General features: G+C 39.6%; 1 protein-coding gene across 2 annotated transcripts in view; it reads left to right on the top strand.

Annotated features, from left to right (window-relative positions):
• LOC126469791 (uncharacterized) overlaps nt 1–21,507 on the top strand; it is a 120,159-nt gene that overhangs the window by 1,765 nt on the left and 96,887 nt on the right. For both annotated transcript variants that reach the window (XM_050097042.1, XM_050097040.1), the window contains exon 2: nt 18,547–18,623. In XM_050097042.1, coding sequence (XP_049952999.1) covers nt 18,551–18,623 — 73 coding nt within the window. In that variant the 5' untranslated portion in view covers nt 18,547–18,550. The remainder of the gene's footprint in view (nt 1–18,546; nt 18,624–21,507) is intronic.

Raw genomic sequence — 21,507 nt, 5'->3', positions numbered from 1 at the left:
ACATGCTATTTGTCACTGAAGTATATAAGGCAAGATTAAAATAACATAAGGAATCTCATTCTAACAAGAGTTCTACGTGTGTTTTCTTTTGTCTTTTTTACCCGTAGGCACGTAGGCCTACAGTTTGAGTTTGGTAACTGTGATGGTTCTGTAGGTATTCTGATATGCTGTAGGGACATGTCAAGTCGTGTAAAATTTTGCTATCAATACTTTAGTGCTTGTTATATCATGTGAGAGCTTATTGTAAAAGATACACCAACCTTCCTCAATATCCTTGCTTATTAACTTCAGTTTTTTGTTTTTCATATGGCAATCAATCCTGTTTCTAGTATCATCCGTGTGTGCGGATCTTTATTCGACGTTTCATGCAATGTTCCTTCAAGTACATAATTGCTTGATATATATAGTATGTGTGAGACAAAATGTCCTAATGTGAAATTTTGACAACACTAAAAACTCTGGACTCGCATTCGGGAGGACGACGGTTCAATCCCATGTCCGGCCATCCTGATTTAGGTTTTCTGTGATTTCCCTAAATCACTCCGGGCAAATGCCGGGATGGTTCCTTTGAAAGGGCGTGGCCGACTTCCTTCTCCGTCCTTCCCGAGACCGATGACCTCGCTGTTTGGTCTCTTCCCCCAAACCAACCAACTAAAAACTCTGATTCCGCTTGTGTCAACTGACGTGCGATATCATCAAGATTGCTTACACCCATGTCTACAGCATATGCAATATATTAACCATAATGTCACTAAACGCATGCACAAATACAGGTAAAGACAATATGCAATATTTCATTCCATCAATAAAATGAAACTGAGGCAACTGTGGGAAATAGGGTTTTAGAGCAGGAACAAGCCAGTTATATAACAACAAAAACAGTGCCATTCCAAAACAAATATTATCCACAAATTCAAACACAAAAAACGCTCAGTATTCAACACCGCACTACAGAAACAAGAACTGTAGGCATTGTACAATTCACTTGACCGATATATCTCAAAAGAAAGCTCTTGATACCTGAAAACCCGCTCACAACTCAAACAAGGCACCACAATTTGCACTTGGCCTATGTAGCTCAAATGAAGCCATCGAAGAAGAAGAAGAAGAAGAAGAACCTCAAAAATCTCAGCTTACACTTGATCTTTATAGCTCAAACGAAGCCCTGGATATTGAAAAACCACACACAAATCAAAAACTCAGAAAATAAGATTTCACTTGACTAATTCCATACACACAAATAACTAGAAACCTAAACAAACATGCCATACATAATGCATTACTAAACAAATAAAACAAGTAAAGAAACCCCCCTCCCCCCACACACAAAGCCCTGGAGGGAAGACAACATTCTTTTTGAGGAACACTGTTGAGAAAATTTGGATAACTGGAATTTGAAGCTGAGTGCTGGTCATTTCTACTGTCGCCAACGTACATTTCATGTAAGGACCGCGTAGATAAGAAAAGAAAAATTAAGGTTCCTATGGAGGCATATAGATAGTCATTATTCCCGCACTCAGTTTGCGAGTGGAACAGTTAAGGAAATTACTAGTAGTGCTACATGATACCCTCCACCACACACCATATGGTGGCTTTCAGAAAACTAACCCAAACCCACCCAATACCACTGTTACACACAGTACCCAAATCAAAATACAACAAACAAAAATTAACAACTTTCTTACCATACAAACAAACAAAAAGATCAAACCTATCCTTTGAAAGCAAAACTAAATAACTACTCAACCCACCCCCCAAAACACCTACCCCATCTCCTACAAACTGCACCAACAACTCCTCTCCCCCCCCCCCCCCCCTCCGCCCCTCCTCTCCAGCCTATTCAACTGAAAACCCTTGCATACATTTTCTCTACTGCCCTCAGAAAACATCAAAACACACAATAATTATCGAGGACACTGTACCACCTTCAGTAGTCATCTTAATGAGACTGTGGAGTGGAAGAGCACCTCTTCCCCTTACCTATAACGGGTTTCATAATGCCCCAAAACTCCTCTATTCTTTTGGTACACGCCCCAGTGCTATGATAATAGCCCCTTTTCCCTAAACCCTAATGTGATAAAAAAGCATTTGAAACTACAGTTATATCATCCTCAATGTATTCCTCAATCCAACCAACTAATTTCTTTTTAGTTGTATTCTCAAGCACCTGAAAAATAACATCACCCCCTGCCCCTCCTGAAATGACAGCCACCCGCCCACCCGAACAAACGTACCCGAGAACCACCCTTCCCATACTTCATTTTCCCAAACTGAAATTTGTCGATTTCCATTACCAGCTCCGACCCCCCCCCCCCCCCCCCTGCATCTTCCCACTATATGTTAAACAAATTCAGAACTTACTTTTCTACAAAATCAATATCAATCTCACACACAACGAGCATTCACTTCATTCTCATGTGCAGAGAAATCAGTGGACAACTAATAACAAAAATAATAAATAACCAAAACAATTTCACAGATGACGAGTGTAGATCTCTCAAACCAGGTACTATTATGTATGGATTGCCACACATTATCATGGCGACAGTGCCGTACATAAAGGTCCCTGGTCCGAGAAGCAGACACTTTGGTCAACTTCATGTGTTCATGACAAAGATGGCCTTGAATGTACTGACCATAAGAAACCCATGGTACTAAGAATACCTAACACAAATTTGAAAGTATGACGCCCAATATACAAAATCAAAATAACACTCTAGTGAACTGGCACATGCTATTCCAAATACTACTTCACACCGTGAGCCAATAATCCCAAATGTCTCGCTAATATATCTAACAAACAACATCGAAAGATAAATGTGCAACCCAAGAACATGCCCCAAAACACATTACCCCATTAAATACAACCTGACTCGAAAACACCATGCCACCATGACTTCACACAACACAGCTCATTTACATCGTGGGTCAAAGTAGAGGGCTGGGATCGGTCCCTTCTGTTGATGCAAAATTTCTATAGTACAACATGAAGAGCCCAGGAAAAAAGTGGGGTAAATTACATTGTGTGCATTTTTCAGGAGAGCATATTTAACTTTTCAAGATTACAAAAAGCACTGAAAACACTCCAGTCGACTGTGACCAATATATATTTATGATGCTGAATGTAATGTTTGTAGAGGAAGTATATTAAAAAGAATAAAAATTGAAATTATATGATTAAAAAGACAAAATTACATCTTTGCCATGAAAAGAACGTGGTGAGTCCATCACTTTTTGGTAGGCTGTGGTCCCATCTTTGTGTTGTTCAGCTTTGGAAGTTTCTTTTTGTTGATTTGGATTTTGGTTTGTTATGTGGTAGACTGGGATAGAAATTTATTGACTGTTAACCACAAAGTTGTTTAAGTTTTTGAAGGTATGCATATTTTTCATAAGGTATTGGCAGGAGCTCTGAAAATGTACCCTAGAATTAGTTATTTGCAAAACAACATTTATTTACGTAACAAAATGTTTCATATTACAAAACACTTACCATTGTATGCTCAGTGAGGCTGTAAGAATACATCACGTCCTTGTGACATACTCAGGCTTGATATCTACTTGTAGACCACCACAACGTTCCATGTGTACTGGTGTCCAGGCTCACTTGTTAAGAAATCCTCTATTTGAACAGCTTACCTTCCTTCACAACCAGAGCTTATCTGAGTGTTATGTCTGGAAAGAACATCTTGGTTTATAACATGTTTTTAAAAAATGGCATCCAATCTCATATAATTACTAGATGAACAAGAATGACTTTGTAAAGCCTTGGATTCATTATTACAGCTTAAGGCATTAACCCAGTCGTTTGGTAACTACAATAGTTTTGTTTTTGTCAAAACAAAGCTTTTGACTCATTCCAGGTAAGAGTGTCCTCTTATTCAAATATTGTTTTGACACTATCTCATCTTTTAATGCTATGACCAACATGGTGATGGTATAGAAAGATTTCATAGTTCTTGTTTTGTCCTGAACGCAAGTCACAGAATATTACAAGAACCCTTACATTTGGTCCAAATGTTTCACTCACATAATTGTGCAAAAAACTAATAACCTCATTCACTCCTTTATTCTTTATATCTTCAATGTAAGTATAAAATATTGCATCACTGTTGGACATTTGATGAATGATGGAACTGTAAAACAATAACTGATGCTTGTAATAAGACACATTAGTGCTGATGTACAAATGCAGAGAGTTGCGGCAATAACATTGAATAAAATGTTCCCGGGTTTCCAACCGCGTCAATTGCTTAAAAGGCCTCAAAACATCTGTAGTCTACAAAATACCTTGTGAGTGTGGGCACAAGTACATTGGACAAATACTGCGCACTGTGGAACAATGCAGGAAAGAACATGAGAGGTATTATCGCCTACGCTATCCAGAGCAATCTGTGTTAGCTGAGCATGCGTTAGAAAACGGCCACCACATAAAATTTGACGATACCTCTGTCGTGGCTCGCACTAACGGCTTCTGGGACAGTTTAATAAAGGAAGCTATTGAAAGAAAAATTACCACAAACACCCTGAATAGAGATGGTGACTTTCAGCTTAGCACTGCGTGGAATCCAGCAATTGCGCGGTTGAAGAGGGCACATCGAATGCCAACTCAAAACATGCCCGTATATGGCAATGTCACGGGCACCAGCAACGTCACAGCTGGCAGCTAGTGTATATAAGGGTGCACCAAGGCGGTCATACCACTTGATAATGGCCAAGAAGTGCTTGGCTGAAAGCTCGTGTAGTTTTAAGTTATTGATGCGGTTGGAAACCCAATAACATTTTATTCGTTAGTGCTGATATTTGGCAAAGATAGGTTTTTTTGATAGTCCATGCATATTCCATTTTCCACTAGTTTTTTATTTTCTTGTCTCGCTTTTTGCTTTCTTGAATAAAATGTGACAGCCCTTAGCTTTTTGAACGTAGTCTTCCATACCATAAGTACTTTAATTTTGTTTGTTTTTTAACTTTTCTTCTTCAGGCATGTTTTGTGAAAATTTTGCAATTTTTTTGAGCAGGTGTCAGTATGCAGGTATCCAGATGATAAATTGAAGTTGTTGTTAACAACAGGAAGTTCAGAGTTATTTTCTTGATATAACTCATAGCCATAGTGGTTCTTTCTTCTTCTTAAATGCACCTTTGTGGTTTATAACAGCTGCCTTCTTTTGTTTGGATAGTTTCCAGTGCTGGTTAACAAGCAAGTCCCTTTTGTATTTTGTGGATTTTCCAGTTTCCTCCATACTCAGCTGTATAGTCTGCAATCTGTGCTTTGCTGTTCCATACAAAGCAGTGAAAGCATTTGGCAAACAGGAATTTCACTCATGGCATCATTCTGTTTGATTCGCACAAAGCATCCAAAAGAGCGATCTCTGGCTTTGGAATCATCATGCCTAGGCCTTCTATGAGCATTTAATGTCACAGGAATTAAGCTGGTGAAATAGGAAGATTGATCATTCGCTTTTGTGAGGGTTTGACATGTTTGAAACACTCAAATAATGAGCATTTGCAGTCAGTGCCTAACTCATGAGACATTACCATAAGATCCCTAAAAACATTACTCATTCTACCATAATTTTTTTCTCTAGTTCAGCTTCTCACCTCCATCTTGTGATGATCCACAAATTTTAAATGTCCTATCAACACCTGGCTTCTCAATTTCATCTTTCAATAATCCATAAATTTTAAACATTCTAAGAGGACCGTACTACTGTCACACTTCAAACTAAGCATTGTTACTATAAGGAAACAACAAAGAGTAAAAGAAATTCATGCGATCACATTTTCAGGTGCAAACTAACTGATGTAATAAATGTAGTGTAAACAGTGGAAGCAAACCTTGGACTGCCATATTCTATCCATGAGAAGATTGACTTAGATTGTTCGGTCCGTTATGACTAAAAAGCGAAACCCTCTCTGTCTTGATGACTTGCCCTGTTATTTAAAAGTCATTTTAACTGCCTTGTAGTACTGATGGCTGGCCATCAGAACATTCCATAAACTCATTTCCTAAGTAAGTGTACATACCAGTCTTTTCTGTGCGGTCTTCAGGTGTATTCAGTACATAAAGAAGATTATTACAACAATGGATACACAAAGTCTTGTTTATTGAGTCACACATTTCTAAATGAGCCCCACAAGTGCCACGAAGGGTGTCTAGTTCAGACTTGACTTCTCACCAGGTATTAATGAGCAGCTGTGATGATAACTCTAATCTTTTCATGAAGCTGTTCCAGAGTTGACACTTTGGTATGGTACACCCTGTCCTGAACATACCCTCACTGGAAGAAATCCGGCAGAGTGGTGTCACATGACCAAGGTGGACAGGGGATTGGAACACTTCTTGCAGTGCATCGTTGTGGAAATTCATCACTCTGTGCTTTATGAGCTTCCACATGTTAGTATGGAGGTGCTTCATCCTGCTGGAATGGCAGGTATTGGTGTCAATGTCTTATTTGAGGGAACACAAAATTAACCAATGTATCAAGATATCAATGAGCAGTGGCAATTGCCCCTTTAAAGAAGAAAAGGTCCAGTAATTTCATCCTCCATTAAGCCACACCAAATGTAGACCTCTGGGCTTTCTCGTTGAAATTTCATGGCTTCTTGAGGATGTTTACTACTCCAAATTCACACATAGCATCTGCTGATCTTTCCAATAAGATGAAATGTTGCCTCATCAGAAAACAATTTTAACCAAGAAGCAGTTGTCTGTCGATGCATTAAAAATGTCTTCAGGAAATGTTTCTCTTTTGTGTTTAGAGTCGGGCTTCACCTCATGTACAATAGCACTTTGTATGCATAAAGCCTTAGGTGCTTGTGTAGCACGTTGTGGGTAATTGATTTTGGTACACCAAGCTCACATGATGCTGTACAAATGGATTCCTTAGAACTTCTTGCAGATGTATCTAAAATGCAATTAAGAGTCTCCTCTCATTTTCTTGATGGCCCACCACCATGCTTCTTAGCAAAAGATCCTGTCTCTCTAGAAATGCCGCTTTCCACATCTGGAATCTCTTGGTGTTGGGAGGTTTCTGTGGTACTCTGCTCAGAAACATCATTGAACTGCAATAATGGATCCTAATTCTGCATACAACCACACTGTTTGTGCTTTCACAGAATTCGTTGCCATTTTCAGTTGTTTGAAAATCTCTCAGTTTCTTCAGTGTTCAGCTCCATCAATAAAAAACTCAATAGAAATATAAATGAACTTGATACAGCATTATAAATAATAAAATTTCACAGCTAATCTACCATGTACAATCTAGGTTCTTTATTACGATCAGTATAAGTTTTTTAAATTGAAAGTGTTAAGATTTTTCTTGGCAATATTCTTGTGGCTGTAATTTTTCAGTACACTTCAAAGCATCCATTTGTAGTGTAACCATTCTTTTTATGTGAGGCTCATTTCATTTAAAATCACCCAAAATAATGAAACATTGCAGCCCTCATGTCGCAAATGTTTTTATAAAATTTGTGCAAAAAGTATGTAATGAGGGAAAGGTAAAATAGTTTTTCCAGATTTTGTGTTGAAAACTGCAGTTAGAAGGCCATTTTCGAATGTTTGTCACTTTTACAAACTGATGTTAGTAGGAAAGGTGAGTTAAAAGTTAAACATTTGTAACTACCATTACTTCTCCTCCTCCTCCCCCTTCTCTCTCTCTCTCTCTCTCTCTCTTTCTCTCTTTCTCTCTTTCTTTTGCCCCCTCAGGTGGGTCAACTAAAGACCACGTGCTAATTTCCATTCCTTATGCATGGTTGTCTTCTTATCTTCCAGTACTCTTTCATCTGTTCACTAGGTTTTTTCCTTCCTGTCTTCTGACCACTTCATAGGATTTTTTTCCCCACCCTTTTGCCTTGGAATCCTTCCACATTCAACATTTCTTCCCTAAACACTTTTGTGTTAGTTGTCCCTTCAGCTTTTACATTATTTTTTTCTAAATCCTTTTTACTTCTTGGATCAAATTTGCAGTTAACTTCTTACACCACAAATATTTGAAGATGGTTTTTTTGTCTATCTACTGTCTTGCATTCATTATAAATGTCCAAAAAATACCAGTCTTCTTTTTCTCATTACTTCTGCTATGTTTTCAATGTTTCAATAAACTTCAACATAATTTCCAACCTTCCTTAGTTTTTTGTTGGCCTAGTATTTCCTAAAGATTCACCTTCCTATTATTTCTAGTTGTAATGCCTTATTTTTGCATTTTTAGAAAGGTATTTTTTTCTTGTAAAAGTCTTTGGTTTTAACATATGTTCTCCCCAGTACCTTCTATATGGCCTAAACTTCTTTATTTTTGAATCAGATTTCTTCTAGTTGGTGTCATTGGAAACATAAAAGGTTCAATGATGATATGAAGTTATTAAATTTCTGGAATTATGCATACAAATATTTACAAATCTTCTAATGAAAATAGTTTCTAAGTTTTTATTTTGTCATCAATTTCAGAAATTTTTTCGCCAAAATCACAAGTTTCACCATCTTCATTTTTATTTCACATAATGCCTGCTATCATACTTTTTAACATAAAAAAATCAGAATGGTGTTTCTTCTGTTTAGTAATTTAAAACTGAAAATCATAAATAAAAATATATTCATTTTATTTTGTGACTTTTAGTGTTCAACATATCATCTTCAGTTCACATAAAATACATTCATAACATTCTAAAATGTGTTCATTCTTTTAAACAAGTTATCAATGGAGAATACCGTGTTGGATACAAAAGTATATAAGCGACCAGTCCTTCTGGTTGTAATAGGAATAGGCAAAGTAATTAATGCAGACATGTATCGCTCTCTGCCTCCTGGCCCACACATCCTGAGGTGCAGACCATGCTACTTTTCTCCATCTTTACCGCACTCTGGTTTTGTCGAGACTAGATAATTGTTGTCAGGTTTATGGCTTGGAGGCTCCTTCCATTCTGAAACTACTTGACTCTGTTCATCATTATGGGGTGCGTCTGGCCATCAGTGCTTTTTGCACTAGTCCCGTCAACAGTCTCCTCGCAGAAGTGGGGATTCACCCATTACAAATGCGATGGAGCCAACTCCTGGTTTCTGAGGCAATCACCATTCAACAATTATGTGACCATCCTGTGTACTCCATCCTCTTTGCAAATGAGGGATATCTCCCTCCTGATACCTTCCCTCAGTTGGGATTACCAGTGCGATTGTCTCTCATGTCCCTTTGTTGGGGTTTCCATCTCCACTCACTGAAAAGTGTCTCGTATATTTTATCCTGCAGGCCCCAGTCCTAAGGTCTCTGTCCCCTCCCCCCCCTCCCCTCCCCTGGCAATCTGGGGGTTAGAATAGTCCCGAGGTATCCTTGCCTGCCGTAAGAGGCGACTAAAAAGAGCCTCACACTTTTCGGCCCTATAAGTTCAGGTCCCATTTTATGGTTTGACCTGCCACTTTCCAGATTCCACGGAAGTGCAGGCCATGTGGGGAAGGACACCTTACGTGGTGCACGAGTGCCCTTAGATTCAATCTTCTGAACCTCTTGTCATGGCTTTGCATCTCCACCTGCAATTCAACTGTTTGGGCGAGGACACTTTCTGGGGTATGTCATCTTTTTCCATTGTCTCCTGTCCTCTTTCACCCCCATGAGAATATTGGATTTCTCTGCACCCGATATCCAGCACGGTAGCCAGTCCGTTGTGGTGGGGGTGTCATGTACCTATTTGGTGGTAGCCCCCTGACAACACAGGGATCACACTGCTGATGCCTGAGCTGTAAACTCCCCACGTATGCCAAGGAGTAGATGCCTGTCTTCCTGGGGCATCAGGACTCCTAGCAACGGCTATCATGCCAGGTGGCCTTTACTGTGGCTGAGTGGCGTCTGTGGGGAGAGCCCCTGATCAGAATGAGTGGCATCAGGGTGGATGACCCGAAATGATGCGGACTAAGTCATCTCTTGCTGGTGACCGTACGGCACCAGCAGTCTCTTAAGAAGAGCAAGACTGAGTACAATGCTGACAGATATGACCCTAAATTGTGTCCCTCCCTCGCTACACCATGAGAGGAACATAGGACTACAGAAAGAAGAAAGCCATATTCGCCTCAGTATTTAGTCTATAGCAGAATGGATGGGGATTCCTTTCTACTTATGAAGCCTCAATTTTTATTGAACATCTTGACGATAAGTTTGGGGACATGACAGTGCTGTCCAAGATGAGAAGTGGTGGAGTCTTGATTCAGAAAGCATCCCCAGCCCAACCCCAGGCATTAATCGCTTGTGACCCACTGGGTGATATTTCTGTTTCCGTCACTCTCCATAAAAGCCTCAACATGGTGAAGGGGATTATTTTCCAGTGCGACATCCTCTTGCAGTCTGACAATGAGCGCTGCACAGATCTAGAATGGCGGGTTGTTCATTTCATCCGGCGTGTTTACAGATGGCCCAAAGACAACAGGATTGCTACTGGTGCCTTCACCTTGGCTCCCCCTGCGGGTATTCCTGCCTGTAGTAAGAGGCGACTAAAAGGACTCTCACACATTTCAGCCTTTATATGATGGTCCCCTGTGGGGGTTCGACCTCCATTTTTCAAAATTTTCCTTAAGAGTGAGCCAATTGGGGAAGTGCGCCTTACATGGTGCATAGTGTCCATCGTGTGCTGAGACCCCTCGCATCCTTCGTTGAGGTGGATCTGCACTTCCACTGATTCTCCAGCTGTTGGGCAAGGTCACCCTCCTGGGTGTGTTTTCCTCCATCCTCTGTGCAGTATCACTTTCTGCACTGTCAACAATAATGGACTTCTTAGCTCGTTTGCGCCTGATATCCAGCACGGTAGCCAGTCCATTGTGATGGGACCGCCATGTACCCTGTTGGTTGTAGCCCCCTGACCACACAGGGATCACTCTGCTGATGCCTGCACCATTAACTCCCCACATGTACCAAGGAGTAGATGTCCATCACCCTGGGGCATCAGGACACCCGGCAATGGCCATCCTGCCCGGTGGCCTTTGCTGCGGCTGGGTGGCACCCTTGGGGAGGGCCCTTGGCTGGAGTGGGTGGCATCAGGGCGAATGACACACCATTGGGAGGAATGCCAGGCTAAGGGTGGCAGCGAAGCTTGTTCACCCTGGTACCTCATATATACGAGAGTAGATGGGGAACCTTTCTTGTCAATGAAACCTCAGTTTTTTGTGGAGCATTTAGAGGACAAGTTTGAGGAGGTGGAGGGCTTGTCCAAAATGCGGTCAATGTCGGTGTTGATCAAAACAGTATCCTCTGCCCAGTCACGGGCACTACTTGCCTGTGACAAAGTGGGGGATGTTTCTGTTTCCATAATTCCCCGTAAGAGCTTAAATATGGTCCAGGGTATTATATTTCACAGGGACATCCCTTTGCAGTCTGGCAATGAGCTGCATGCTAATTTAGAACGGCGAGGTATCCATTTCGTCCGGTGCGTCCACCGGGGTCTGAGGGGTAATCAGGTTGCCACCGGTGCCTTTATCTTGACCTTCGAGGGTGACACATTACCTGAGAAAGTCAAGGTGATGGTCTACCTCTGTGATGTAAAGTCATATATCCCTCCTCCGATGCGGTGCTTTAAATGCTGGAAGTTTGGCCGTATGTCTTCCCGCTGTATTTCCAGCATCACCTGTGGGATTGTAGACGTTCTTCACATCCCAATACTCCCTGTGCCCCGCCTCCCATCTGTGTCGACTGCGGAGAGCACCATTCGCCTTGCTCGCCACACTGCAGGATTCATCAGAAATAAAGAAAAATAATGAAATACAGGAGACCCTGGACCAATTGACCTACACAGAGGCTAAGAGAAAATGTGAGAGGCTACATCCTGTGCATATGACGTCAACCAATGCTGCCACTATGACAACAGTTCTACGATCTTCCATTCTGCTGTGTACAGTTGGCTCACAGAGCTGTCTGACTCCACCTACCACCTTGATGGTGGGGGGTACTTCCCTCGCTGTTGCTCCTGCACAACCTACTTCAGGAGCAACGCCCCCCCCCCCCCCCGCCCTACCCCGCCCACTTTTTGTGGACCCTCTATCTTAGGCAAGTAACTTCTGAATCGCAGGACTGATGACCTCGCCATTCAGTCCCATAACCCCCATCAATCATCAATCAGTCAATCATTCAAAATTGAGAAACACAAAGGCATGATTGAGCTTAGAATACTCGGATAGGGTCTTAGCAAATGCTTCATAGACTAAACAAGAGAAACTGACAAGTGGCTGGCTGTGGTATTTATCAGCAGTATTGCGTCTGTGACCAAATCATCCTAACATGCAAGCTGTGCTTTCCATGAGACTTAGATAACATCAACTCAAAGGCTACACAGCTAGAGGGTTGGGTGGTTTGGGGGAGGAGACCAGACAGCAAGGTCATCGGTCTCATAGGATTAGGGAAGGATGGGGAAGGAAGTCGGCCATTCCCTTTCAAAGGAACCATCCTAGCATTTGCCTGGAGCGATTTAGGGAAATCATGGAAAACCTAAATCAGGATGGCCGGGCGCGGGATTGAACCGTCGTCCTCTCGAATGCGAGTCCAGTGTGCTAGCCACTGTGCCACCTCGCTCGGTCACAGCTAGAGGATTTCTGACTGCACATCTGTATCAATAATCGGACTGAGTGGGGAATGTGAGTCATTGTCAAAAAGACAAAATGCGATACTCTTTGTAATGTTAAGTTATTTCATTGTATTGCACTCAAATAAGTGACTTCTTTCCACATCCTTAAGATCCCCCTCTGCTGGATTTGTGGAATATGATGAATGCAGTGAATATAACTGATTTTTCAAATTTTATCTGTTAGCATATAACTGTTGAATCAGAACAAATTTTAGTGCATTGAATGATGATATCTTCGCAGTTCATGCATTATCATAGGGAATTTACAAGTTTTGATAGCTCATTTTACAGTAAATGTTTTGCCACTGAATTGACATTTGTAGTGTGTAAACTATTTCCTTAGTGTTGATTGTTGGGGGGAGAGGGAGAAACAGACTTATCCAGTGCATAAACTGCTGTATGGGAATGAGTTGCAGCATGGGAGCATGCACCACATCCTTACAGTATTGTATCAGCTCCGCACCATACTTTGTGCTTTGCACTGAGTGTATGAGGTGTATATTTAACTTTTTCTCACCAAGGAAAAGTTGTAGGTAGTGCCCATGTTGTACAAGGAACTACTTTATTTCTTGTTCTTGCACAAACATCATGAACATAGCACAATAAGAGGAACTATTCCATTCAACAGTGGATGCTGTTTACATTAAATTTTGTATATTTGCCAGCAGCAATATAAAACATCAGCAGCCCAAAATCTTTTGTCTTACATCAATTGAGACCTAGGATGACGAGCTCATGTGAAAAAGTTTTGTTTTCACATATTACTTTGTAAGTTTGAGTATGGTAGCGTCCTCCCTAATAATCTGGGTTGTATTTATTTATGTCAGAAGTACCAAAGAAAACAGATCTTGTTTATAATGAATATGAAATATACATGGACAAATTAATCAGTTGACAAATTATAAACAAATAAATTGGAACAGATGATATAAAGTACTACACAAAACATAAAAGGGCATAATCAGATGTGTACGCTTTACAGAATATTTATACATGTTATAACAAGTGTTTCACTACATTGATAGTTTTTGTTTTAGCCAGTGCTAGTTCCAATCCTGTGCACAAATCCAGACAAAGGAGGCACTTCTTGGCATACCTAGAAATTTCTTCCTCACCACATTTGCATAGTGAGTCATCATCTTGCACGATACCCCACATATTGAGGTTTTCCTTGGATCTCACAACTCCACTGTACAATATGTTGAAGAACTTGCACATGCACTATCCCTTTTCATGGTTTCATATGTTGTGGATGATCAGGATACTTCTGTTTCCATAGTTCATCCTTGGCTTTTCTTGGAACAGATTGAAGTGGAACGGAAGGTGGTAAGAAACTCTTCCTGGACTTCAGGCAAGCTGAGGTGGCTGAAAATCTTGGTTGTGTTGACAGATAGATCTTTAGCATAGCTCAAGGTCTAGGTTATGATGTGGAAGGTGACAGCTGGGTTGAGAGTTGGCAAAACCAACAAATGTGAATAAGAAATAAAGGTTGTGGTAAAAGATTGGTCTGTAATGTTGCATAAAGTCTATGTTTGATGCACATCTGTTGTTGTTGTGGTCATCAGTCCTGAGACTGGTTTGATGCAGCTCTCCATGCTACTCTATCCTGTGCAAGCTTCTTCATCTCCCAGTACCTACTGCAACCTACATCCTTCTGAATCTGCTTAGTGTATTCATCTCTTGGTCTCCCTCTACGATTTTTACCCTCTACGCTGCCCTCCAATACTAAATTGGTGATCCCTTGATGCCTCAGAACATGTCCTACCAACCAATCCCTTCTTCTAGTCAAGTTGTGCCACAGACTTCTCTTCTCCCCAATCCTATTCAATACTTCCTCATTAGTTATGTGATCTACCCATTTAATCTTCAGCATTCTTCTGTAGCACCACATTTCGAAAGCTTCTATTCTCTTCTTGTCTAAACTATTTATCGTCCATGTTTCACTTCCATACATGGCTACACTCCATACAAATGCACATCTAACACATTATAAATAACTGAAACCTCAAAGTAAATGTTGAAAAGTAATAGACAAATTTGTATGAGTGTTTCAATGCATGTTACGTACATATATTGCACATAAATTATGAATAGTGCAAAGGAAGGGGGGGAGGCACTTTGTAATGCTTACACACTTTATGATTTATTTTATTTTCCTTGGTAGACTGCCAAGCAGTTTACTCACTGTGGAATATACTCCTTGCTGATCCAATACTTAAATTCTTTATAGGTATTTGAAGTTCAGTTTTCGTTTTAGTATAATGTCATGAATGTGAGCATTATTCTCAATTAATAATCTAGTGTTAATAATGGTCTTCACTGAAGAACAAATGTACACTGACTCTGCTCTCTGTTGTCAGTCTAACAAATAGGTGGGCAGGTCCTGTAACCAAGCAAATAGTTGGTACATTGCCCAGTGAAGGTATTTGCTTCATTCTGAGATGTAAGGAAAGACCGAGGTGACAACCAAATGGAGTGTGAGTAGATGACATTAGAAAGCTTGCAGTGTCAGTATGGTTGTATAGAGCTGAAAACCATAAGGCATGGAGAAGACTGGAAGAGACCTTTATTTATCAGCCAGTATAAATGGCTGATTATGATGATGAAATAGGCCAATTGAACAAGAAGTCTCCAGACAGGCCATTGTGAAGAAGCTGTTATTTTCTGCTGTGGTGTGGGCCACTGACATTATAGAACTGAAAAGGAGAAGATGGAAGCGGTCTAAAATTAGGGAAATTTACAGTTATTTTTTACTGTGAGGTACATTTCAAGAGGATTCTGAATATGAAGTGGGCACAATGTGCGATGACAAAGTTGAAGTTAGGCTAGAAGATTCGGAAACAGAGGAAGACAACAGTGAAGATGACATGTAACTTGCTTGAGGAAAACAACCATTACTATGTTGGAAGGAACAATAAGGAAAAATGGAATAATGTTTCACCATCATAGAGAGGAGTGTCTCGCAGGGTCCATAATATTATTCAAAAGTTACATGGGACTATAGTTGTGGTGAAAGCAGCAAGAATGCCGTTGGAATGGTGGAACTACATCATAGATGACGACATTTTTCCATTACAATCTAGAAAGAAATTATCCCATTGGCAATGGTTATATTTTTTGCAATGATCAATATGAACGGAATGAGTGCTCAAGTAATTTATTTTGCCAACAGTGAAAATTTTATCAGAAGAAAAGCATTCCTAAAACACTATCACATGCATTAGTTTGCCTCACTTGGTTCGAAGAAGTTTTACACCTCAGGAATTTATATCGATCGCCAGCAGAGGCTAAATCATGATAGGCCAACATGTGAAGAAGAAATAGAAAATGAAAGCAAAAATAAAGAAAATTGAGTTGGGGTCAGGAGGAAAAGGTGTAATACCTGCACAGTACAGAAAAGACTGACTAAATATTGTTGCAGAATGTGCCAAAAGCCGATCTGTTTGAAGTTCACTGAAACATTTCCTCTGCAGCAAAATTCCTCATGCGTTACCACAGCACAACAGTGCTAATGATAAAATTGAATGATTAATACTTCTGCTGTTGTTGTTCTATTATGTCTTCATTTTTCTGTAAAGATGTTTGCCATTTATTATATGTTTCATTAGTAAAATCTGATAAAAACTAAATGAATATTTGAAAAGGTTTTCAAATGCTGCTACCACTAACAAAATTTGTTGACAACTAAATTATTTATTTAGCAACATGTTTTGATGTGATACCTCATCATCAGGCTGTATTGACATTACAAAAACATTTAAGACTAGTGTATACAGATATTTAAGTTTCTTTACATGACTCTTGTGTGTAAAAGGCAAGCATAGTAAAGAAATGAAAGCATATTTCCTGAACAGGGTGCTGGATGATTCAAGGGTGAGGGTAAAGTTTAGTAATGGTAAAAACTTATAAGAGGCATGTGGTTACTCCTAGTTGCCTTAAACATTTGAAAGTTGAAAGGCATCCTAGTGGCATACTATTTTCCTACTGTACAAAAGTTTCTAGCAACAGTTTAGAGCCTTTCTCTATAACATATTTATTATATATACTATTGTAAATCTGCGGTGTGTGTGCATGCACGTGCACACGTGTGTGTGTGTGTGTGTGTGTGTGTGTGTGTGTGTGTGTGTGTCAATTTTTTAAGTCATTTCTTTTCTTATCAGTTCCCTGTGATCAAGTAGCTTTTCCTTGCGTGGTCACATGGAACTCTACCAGCAACACATATTCAGTTTGCAGAGTAATTTTGACAGTCATATACAGTGATTCCCCTTCTTTTCTCTGTCCATTTTCTTCTTTTCCTCAGTTGTACTTACCTTTGGACATAGATGTATATTCAGATCCAACTTGTCATTGCTTGTATTATTTTGGTCCCCCAAATATTAGCAATGATAGGTGATGAATTGGTGTACGTAGGGAACTGTAAAACCTACCGTATATACAGTAAAATAAGTAAACAGGAGAATAAAAATACACCGTATTTCACCTGGCTCCTAAATGGAGTAATTAAGAGTAAATTCTCTGTGTCCGTGAAATGGAACATTATTGTAAATATTTACATACTACCAACACTTAACATATGGCAAAATGGTATGTGTGAACATTGTAAAATGATCATTGCTCAGTGAGCAATGGAAAGATACGTGCTGGGAGTAATAAGAAAGACAAAGAAGAAACACAGATGTTACTATGAATGTAATTTTTATGTTATTGGATGGAAATGATAAAAGTTGACCATATAGTTAGATGAACTTACAGAAGATGAGCTAAATGTATCATTTGTTAGGTGTATCATGATAAGAAATAATCTGAAGGCTTATCATATGGGAGATGGCAAGCCACAGTTGTAACCATAAACTTAAAATTGTAAAATGTGGAAGATTTCATTATCCAGCTGCTGATAGCTAGCTAGAGATGCAAGTGTTTTTCTTTTTAGCCATTTCGCTGCTCTTGAGAAGACAGCATAAATCTTCAGTGTTCATTAATGATGAATACACACAGCAATATTGACACTACCATTTACAAGATAACAATATGCATTGCTATTCCCTCTCCCTCCCTCCCCTCCCTCCCTCCTTCTCTCCCCCCTCTCCTGAACCCATCCTCCCACACCTTCCCCACCCCTTCTTCCTCCTTTTCACATCCCCAACCCACACACAAAGGAAACAGATGTGTACATTATGTTCTTGCAAACGCTTATTACTAAGAGTATGTTCACACACACACACACACACACACACACACACACACACACAATTTTACATGTGGCACTGTAAAAAAAAATCACAAATTTGTTTAGAGCCCTATCACTTCTCCACCCATACAAAATTTTCAGTTCATGGTTCTTGTTTCTGTGGCTAGTGTATTTGATCACAACAGGAAGACAGGTTCTGTTCTTGTGTTCTGGTCAGAAGAAAACTGATTTTTTCTGCTTTGCATTTTGAAGACAGTAAAATATTTGAAAACTGACCAGCAACATTTTGTTGGCATGTTATGTTGCAAAAGAAACAGAAAAGCCTCTCACAATCACAATTATGTATCTAAATCAAGTCACAGTGCTGCAGTCAATTTCACAAATTTACATCCTGTGTGTGGAAGATTTAAAATGACTGAAAATGTATATGTTTTAAAAATTGATCTAATGTTCTTCCTTAGCTCTTGCAGATTATCTGTATTATACAGACATGGTGTTCTTTGTATCTCTAGTCAGCTAGACAGTAGTCATTCATATCACATGGTAGTCATTGTGGAAACTACTTCGTGATTTTTTTGTAAGTAGTATCACATGTTAAATAATCTGTATCTCTGTGAACATACTCCTAAAAATGAGTACTCACAAAATTTGAAGTAACTGTTGTAAAAAGTGAAGTAAATATTTTGTGGTGGTTTCAGTGTAAAAGTGTACTATAATTTTAAATCTGACTCTTTCCATTAACTAACTAGTGGATTTGTCTTCTGTAGCAATATGGAAGAGACAGGAGGAGATGACATGGAAGATGATGAGACATTCACTAGCCCATTTCCAAATAATGAAATAAGTGAGTATTTACAACCATTTTCTGTTGTCTGTTACTTGACATGTTATTATTTTTATTGTACGGTCTCCTACAAATAACACTGAGCATAAACATTGGAGCTGCAATAAAAGTTGAAGCTGGATTTTTTAACTTAGTGTATTGGTTTTAAAAGAAAATAGACAATGGGAATACTAATTATGTATCCCATTTTCTTTGTAAATCATGTGACACACGTTTTTCAGTAAACATTGGGCCTTTTGTTCTCAACATTGTTTGTATATTGGTCACATGAATTACACTTTCACATAACACAGGAATGAAACACACAGAAAACTAAAGGACAAATCTTTTCTGAATATGAAATAAAATAGCTATGCGGTCAATTTCCTTATGGTCATTTTATGTTGTCACATCGAAACCGTAGTCCAGTCAAAATCTGAAGACAGGATCATCAGTGAAGTTCAACACTGAGAACTAAAAGCGCATTTTTTACTGACACCAACATACAGCGAGAACAGAACTGGTCTCCTGTGGGAGAAAGCTGTTATTTATACAAACTTTGAATGTTCTAGAATGCTAGTATTTATATAACATTGGCTATTGCAAATATACAAGCATTACAAACATAAGATATTTCAAGAACCTTCCAGAAATGATAGAGGCAAAATAACAAATAATTGTTGGTGTTTGTGTTCGAACCAGTAACCCGTGGTGCGTCAGTTAGCAACACTAACCACTACACCAGACTACATGCATCAGAGCTCGCAGCGTTGTTCCCTGCCCTGGAGAAACAGCTAGCCACTGTTTCAGAAGTCCTCACTGGAGTTGATTACAGCAACCTAAGTCTAGATCATGTCAGTGGCCCTCTGTATGGCGTCACTGCTTGAGCCTTGCATTTTGGTCATGTTGCTATATCTTCCTCACTATTATGAGCACTGAAGGTAGCCCTCCCATCAAAGTTTTGTGATCATCAAGTGGGTCTTCAGTTTCCTTGAATCTGTGCTTCTGTACTGTAGTAGGGGTTCATACAGAGGACACTGATGATGTTTCTGCATTTTTGTCTTTATGGTGAAGGGTCATAACCTTCGACTTCATATGTTATATCTGAGAAAACACAAAGGGTACAATACGGCCAAAATGAATGCTTTAGTAATTTTTCTGATGAACAGGTGTAAAAAGTCATGCCAAGTCTCCTGCACTGTATCTCATTGGCTAGTGTGTGGTGTTACAGCAGGCTTGGTCATTCCCCTGGGTGTCCAGTGTCCATATGAGAGCCAGCTACCTTACTTCTTCAGTCCTGGTGATGGGGTTTTTAATGTGGTAATTAGCTCAGATGGTAGAGCACTTGCCCGCGAAAGGCAAAGGTCCAGAGTTCGAGTCTCAGTCCCGCACACAGTTTTAATCTGCCAGGAAGTTTCAGGTGTACTTTGTTATGGCACAGTCTTACGTTTGCATTTGGATATTCTTGCACAAAATTGTGGGCAGACACATTCATTTGATAATGTGACTAGATGAAATGTGGGTAATGCTGGGAAAGGTGTCAGTAAATGTTGGACAGATGACTCTCCAAGGAGTAGCAGTTATCAGCCAAAGGGAAGAGAAGCTGGATTACTTGTGGCCCATGCAGGCTCTTCCAGTGGATTCAGTCCAAAAATACAGGTGATTACCATGAAGACATGGGCCACAAACAATTTATTAAGTGGTACAAGAACCTCTTAAAATAGTGTTCTATCCCTATAACAGTTTTATAGCTAATGCTCCATATCATTTGATCATTCTGAACAGAGTCCCCACCACAAAGGATCGCAAAGAACTTATGGTGCAGTGGCTTAGAAGGACGAAATATTACTGTGGTTATATGTATGACAAAGCTTCTTTTATATTTGCTTTTTAAAGAAAATAACCATATAACCCCTACATTTGTAGTAGACAAATCACCAAGTAGCAGCTGCCACCATATCACTGCCATTTCAAGACCATTGAGGTAGTATGGAGTGATGTGAAGACGTACTTAAGGAACAATAACGGAAGTGGAAAAGCTGTTGCATGACTCTCTTGACTGCTGATGGAGCCTCATGCAGGAGAAAGATCGAGCATGTCGAAAAACTTATTTGAGCAGCAGAGACAATGGAAATTATCATCAGTGACCATGAACAACTAATGATTTTTCGTGGTTATGATGACGATGGAGATAGTTTTGATGCTGATTCTGACAACAGTTACGACACAGAGAGCTGGATAGAATTGCACCATTGTTGCCATAAAGCTATGAATACTGGTTGCTTATTGCTCATTGTCATTATGAAATATACAATCTCAGGTATTATTTATTTTGTAAACAGGTACTCTTTTTTAAGGCATTGCTCATCATCAAATTCTTATTTTTCTGTATTTCTTTGCTCCGTTATCGAAAGTTTGTGCTTGTTATGCCTATAACTACATTGTTATGCACTTGTTCATTTGCTGTTGTTGTGGTTGCAGCTCAAAAATGGATTCTTATGTACACTGTTATTGCTCTGTAGCTTACATGTAAGAGATGGCACGGAAAACTGTATTGGATGCTATATGTTTAGAGGTTGCTGTTGCAACATCGCTGTTGCAATATATATAGCCAGCCTCATTTGATATGGTGGGAACTTTCAAGTAAAATGTTTTGCCGGCATAGGTATAGTAGCAACTGACCAATGTACACTGCATAATAGTAACAGAAAAAAGAGAATGCATGATAATGAACCCCAGAGCCCTAACTTTATGTGCACAACCAAAAATTCCTACAACAAGTTCTGTGCATATAAGAAGAAATATACAATGAAATACATTGGAATTAACTAACCAAATCAAAAGTACTCGTGTTCCTAACAAGACTAAGTTGGTTTTTTTCTATATATTTATGCAGATATACCTA

This window comes from Schistocerca serialis, chromosome 3 (assembly GCF_023864345.2).
Source record: "Schistocerca serialis cubense isolate TAMUIC-IGC-003099 chromosome 3, iqSchSeri2.2, whole genome shotgun sequence".
NCBI lineage: Eukaryota > Metazoa > Arthropoda > Insecta > Orthoptera > Acrididae > Schistocerca > Schistocerca serialis.
Note: the sequence above shows the minus strand (reverse complement) of the source record. Positions and strands in the feature narration are given on the sequence as shown.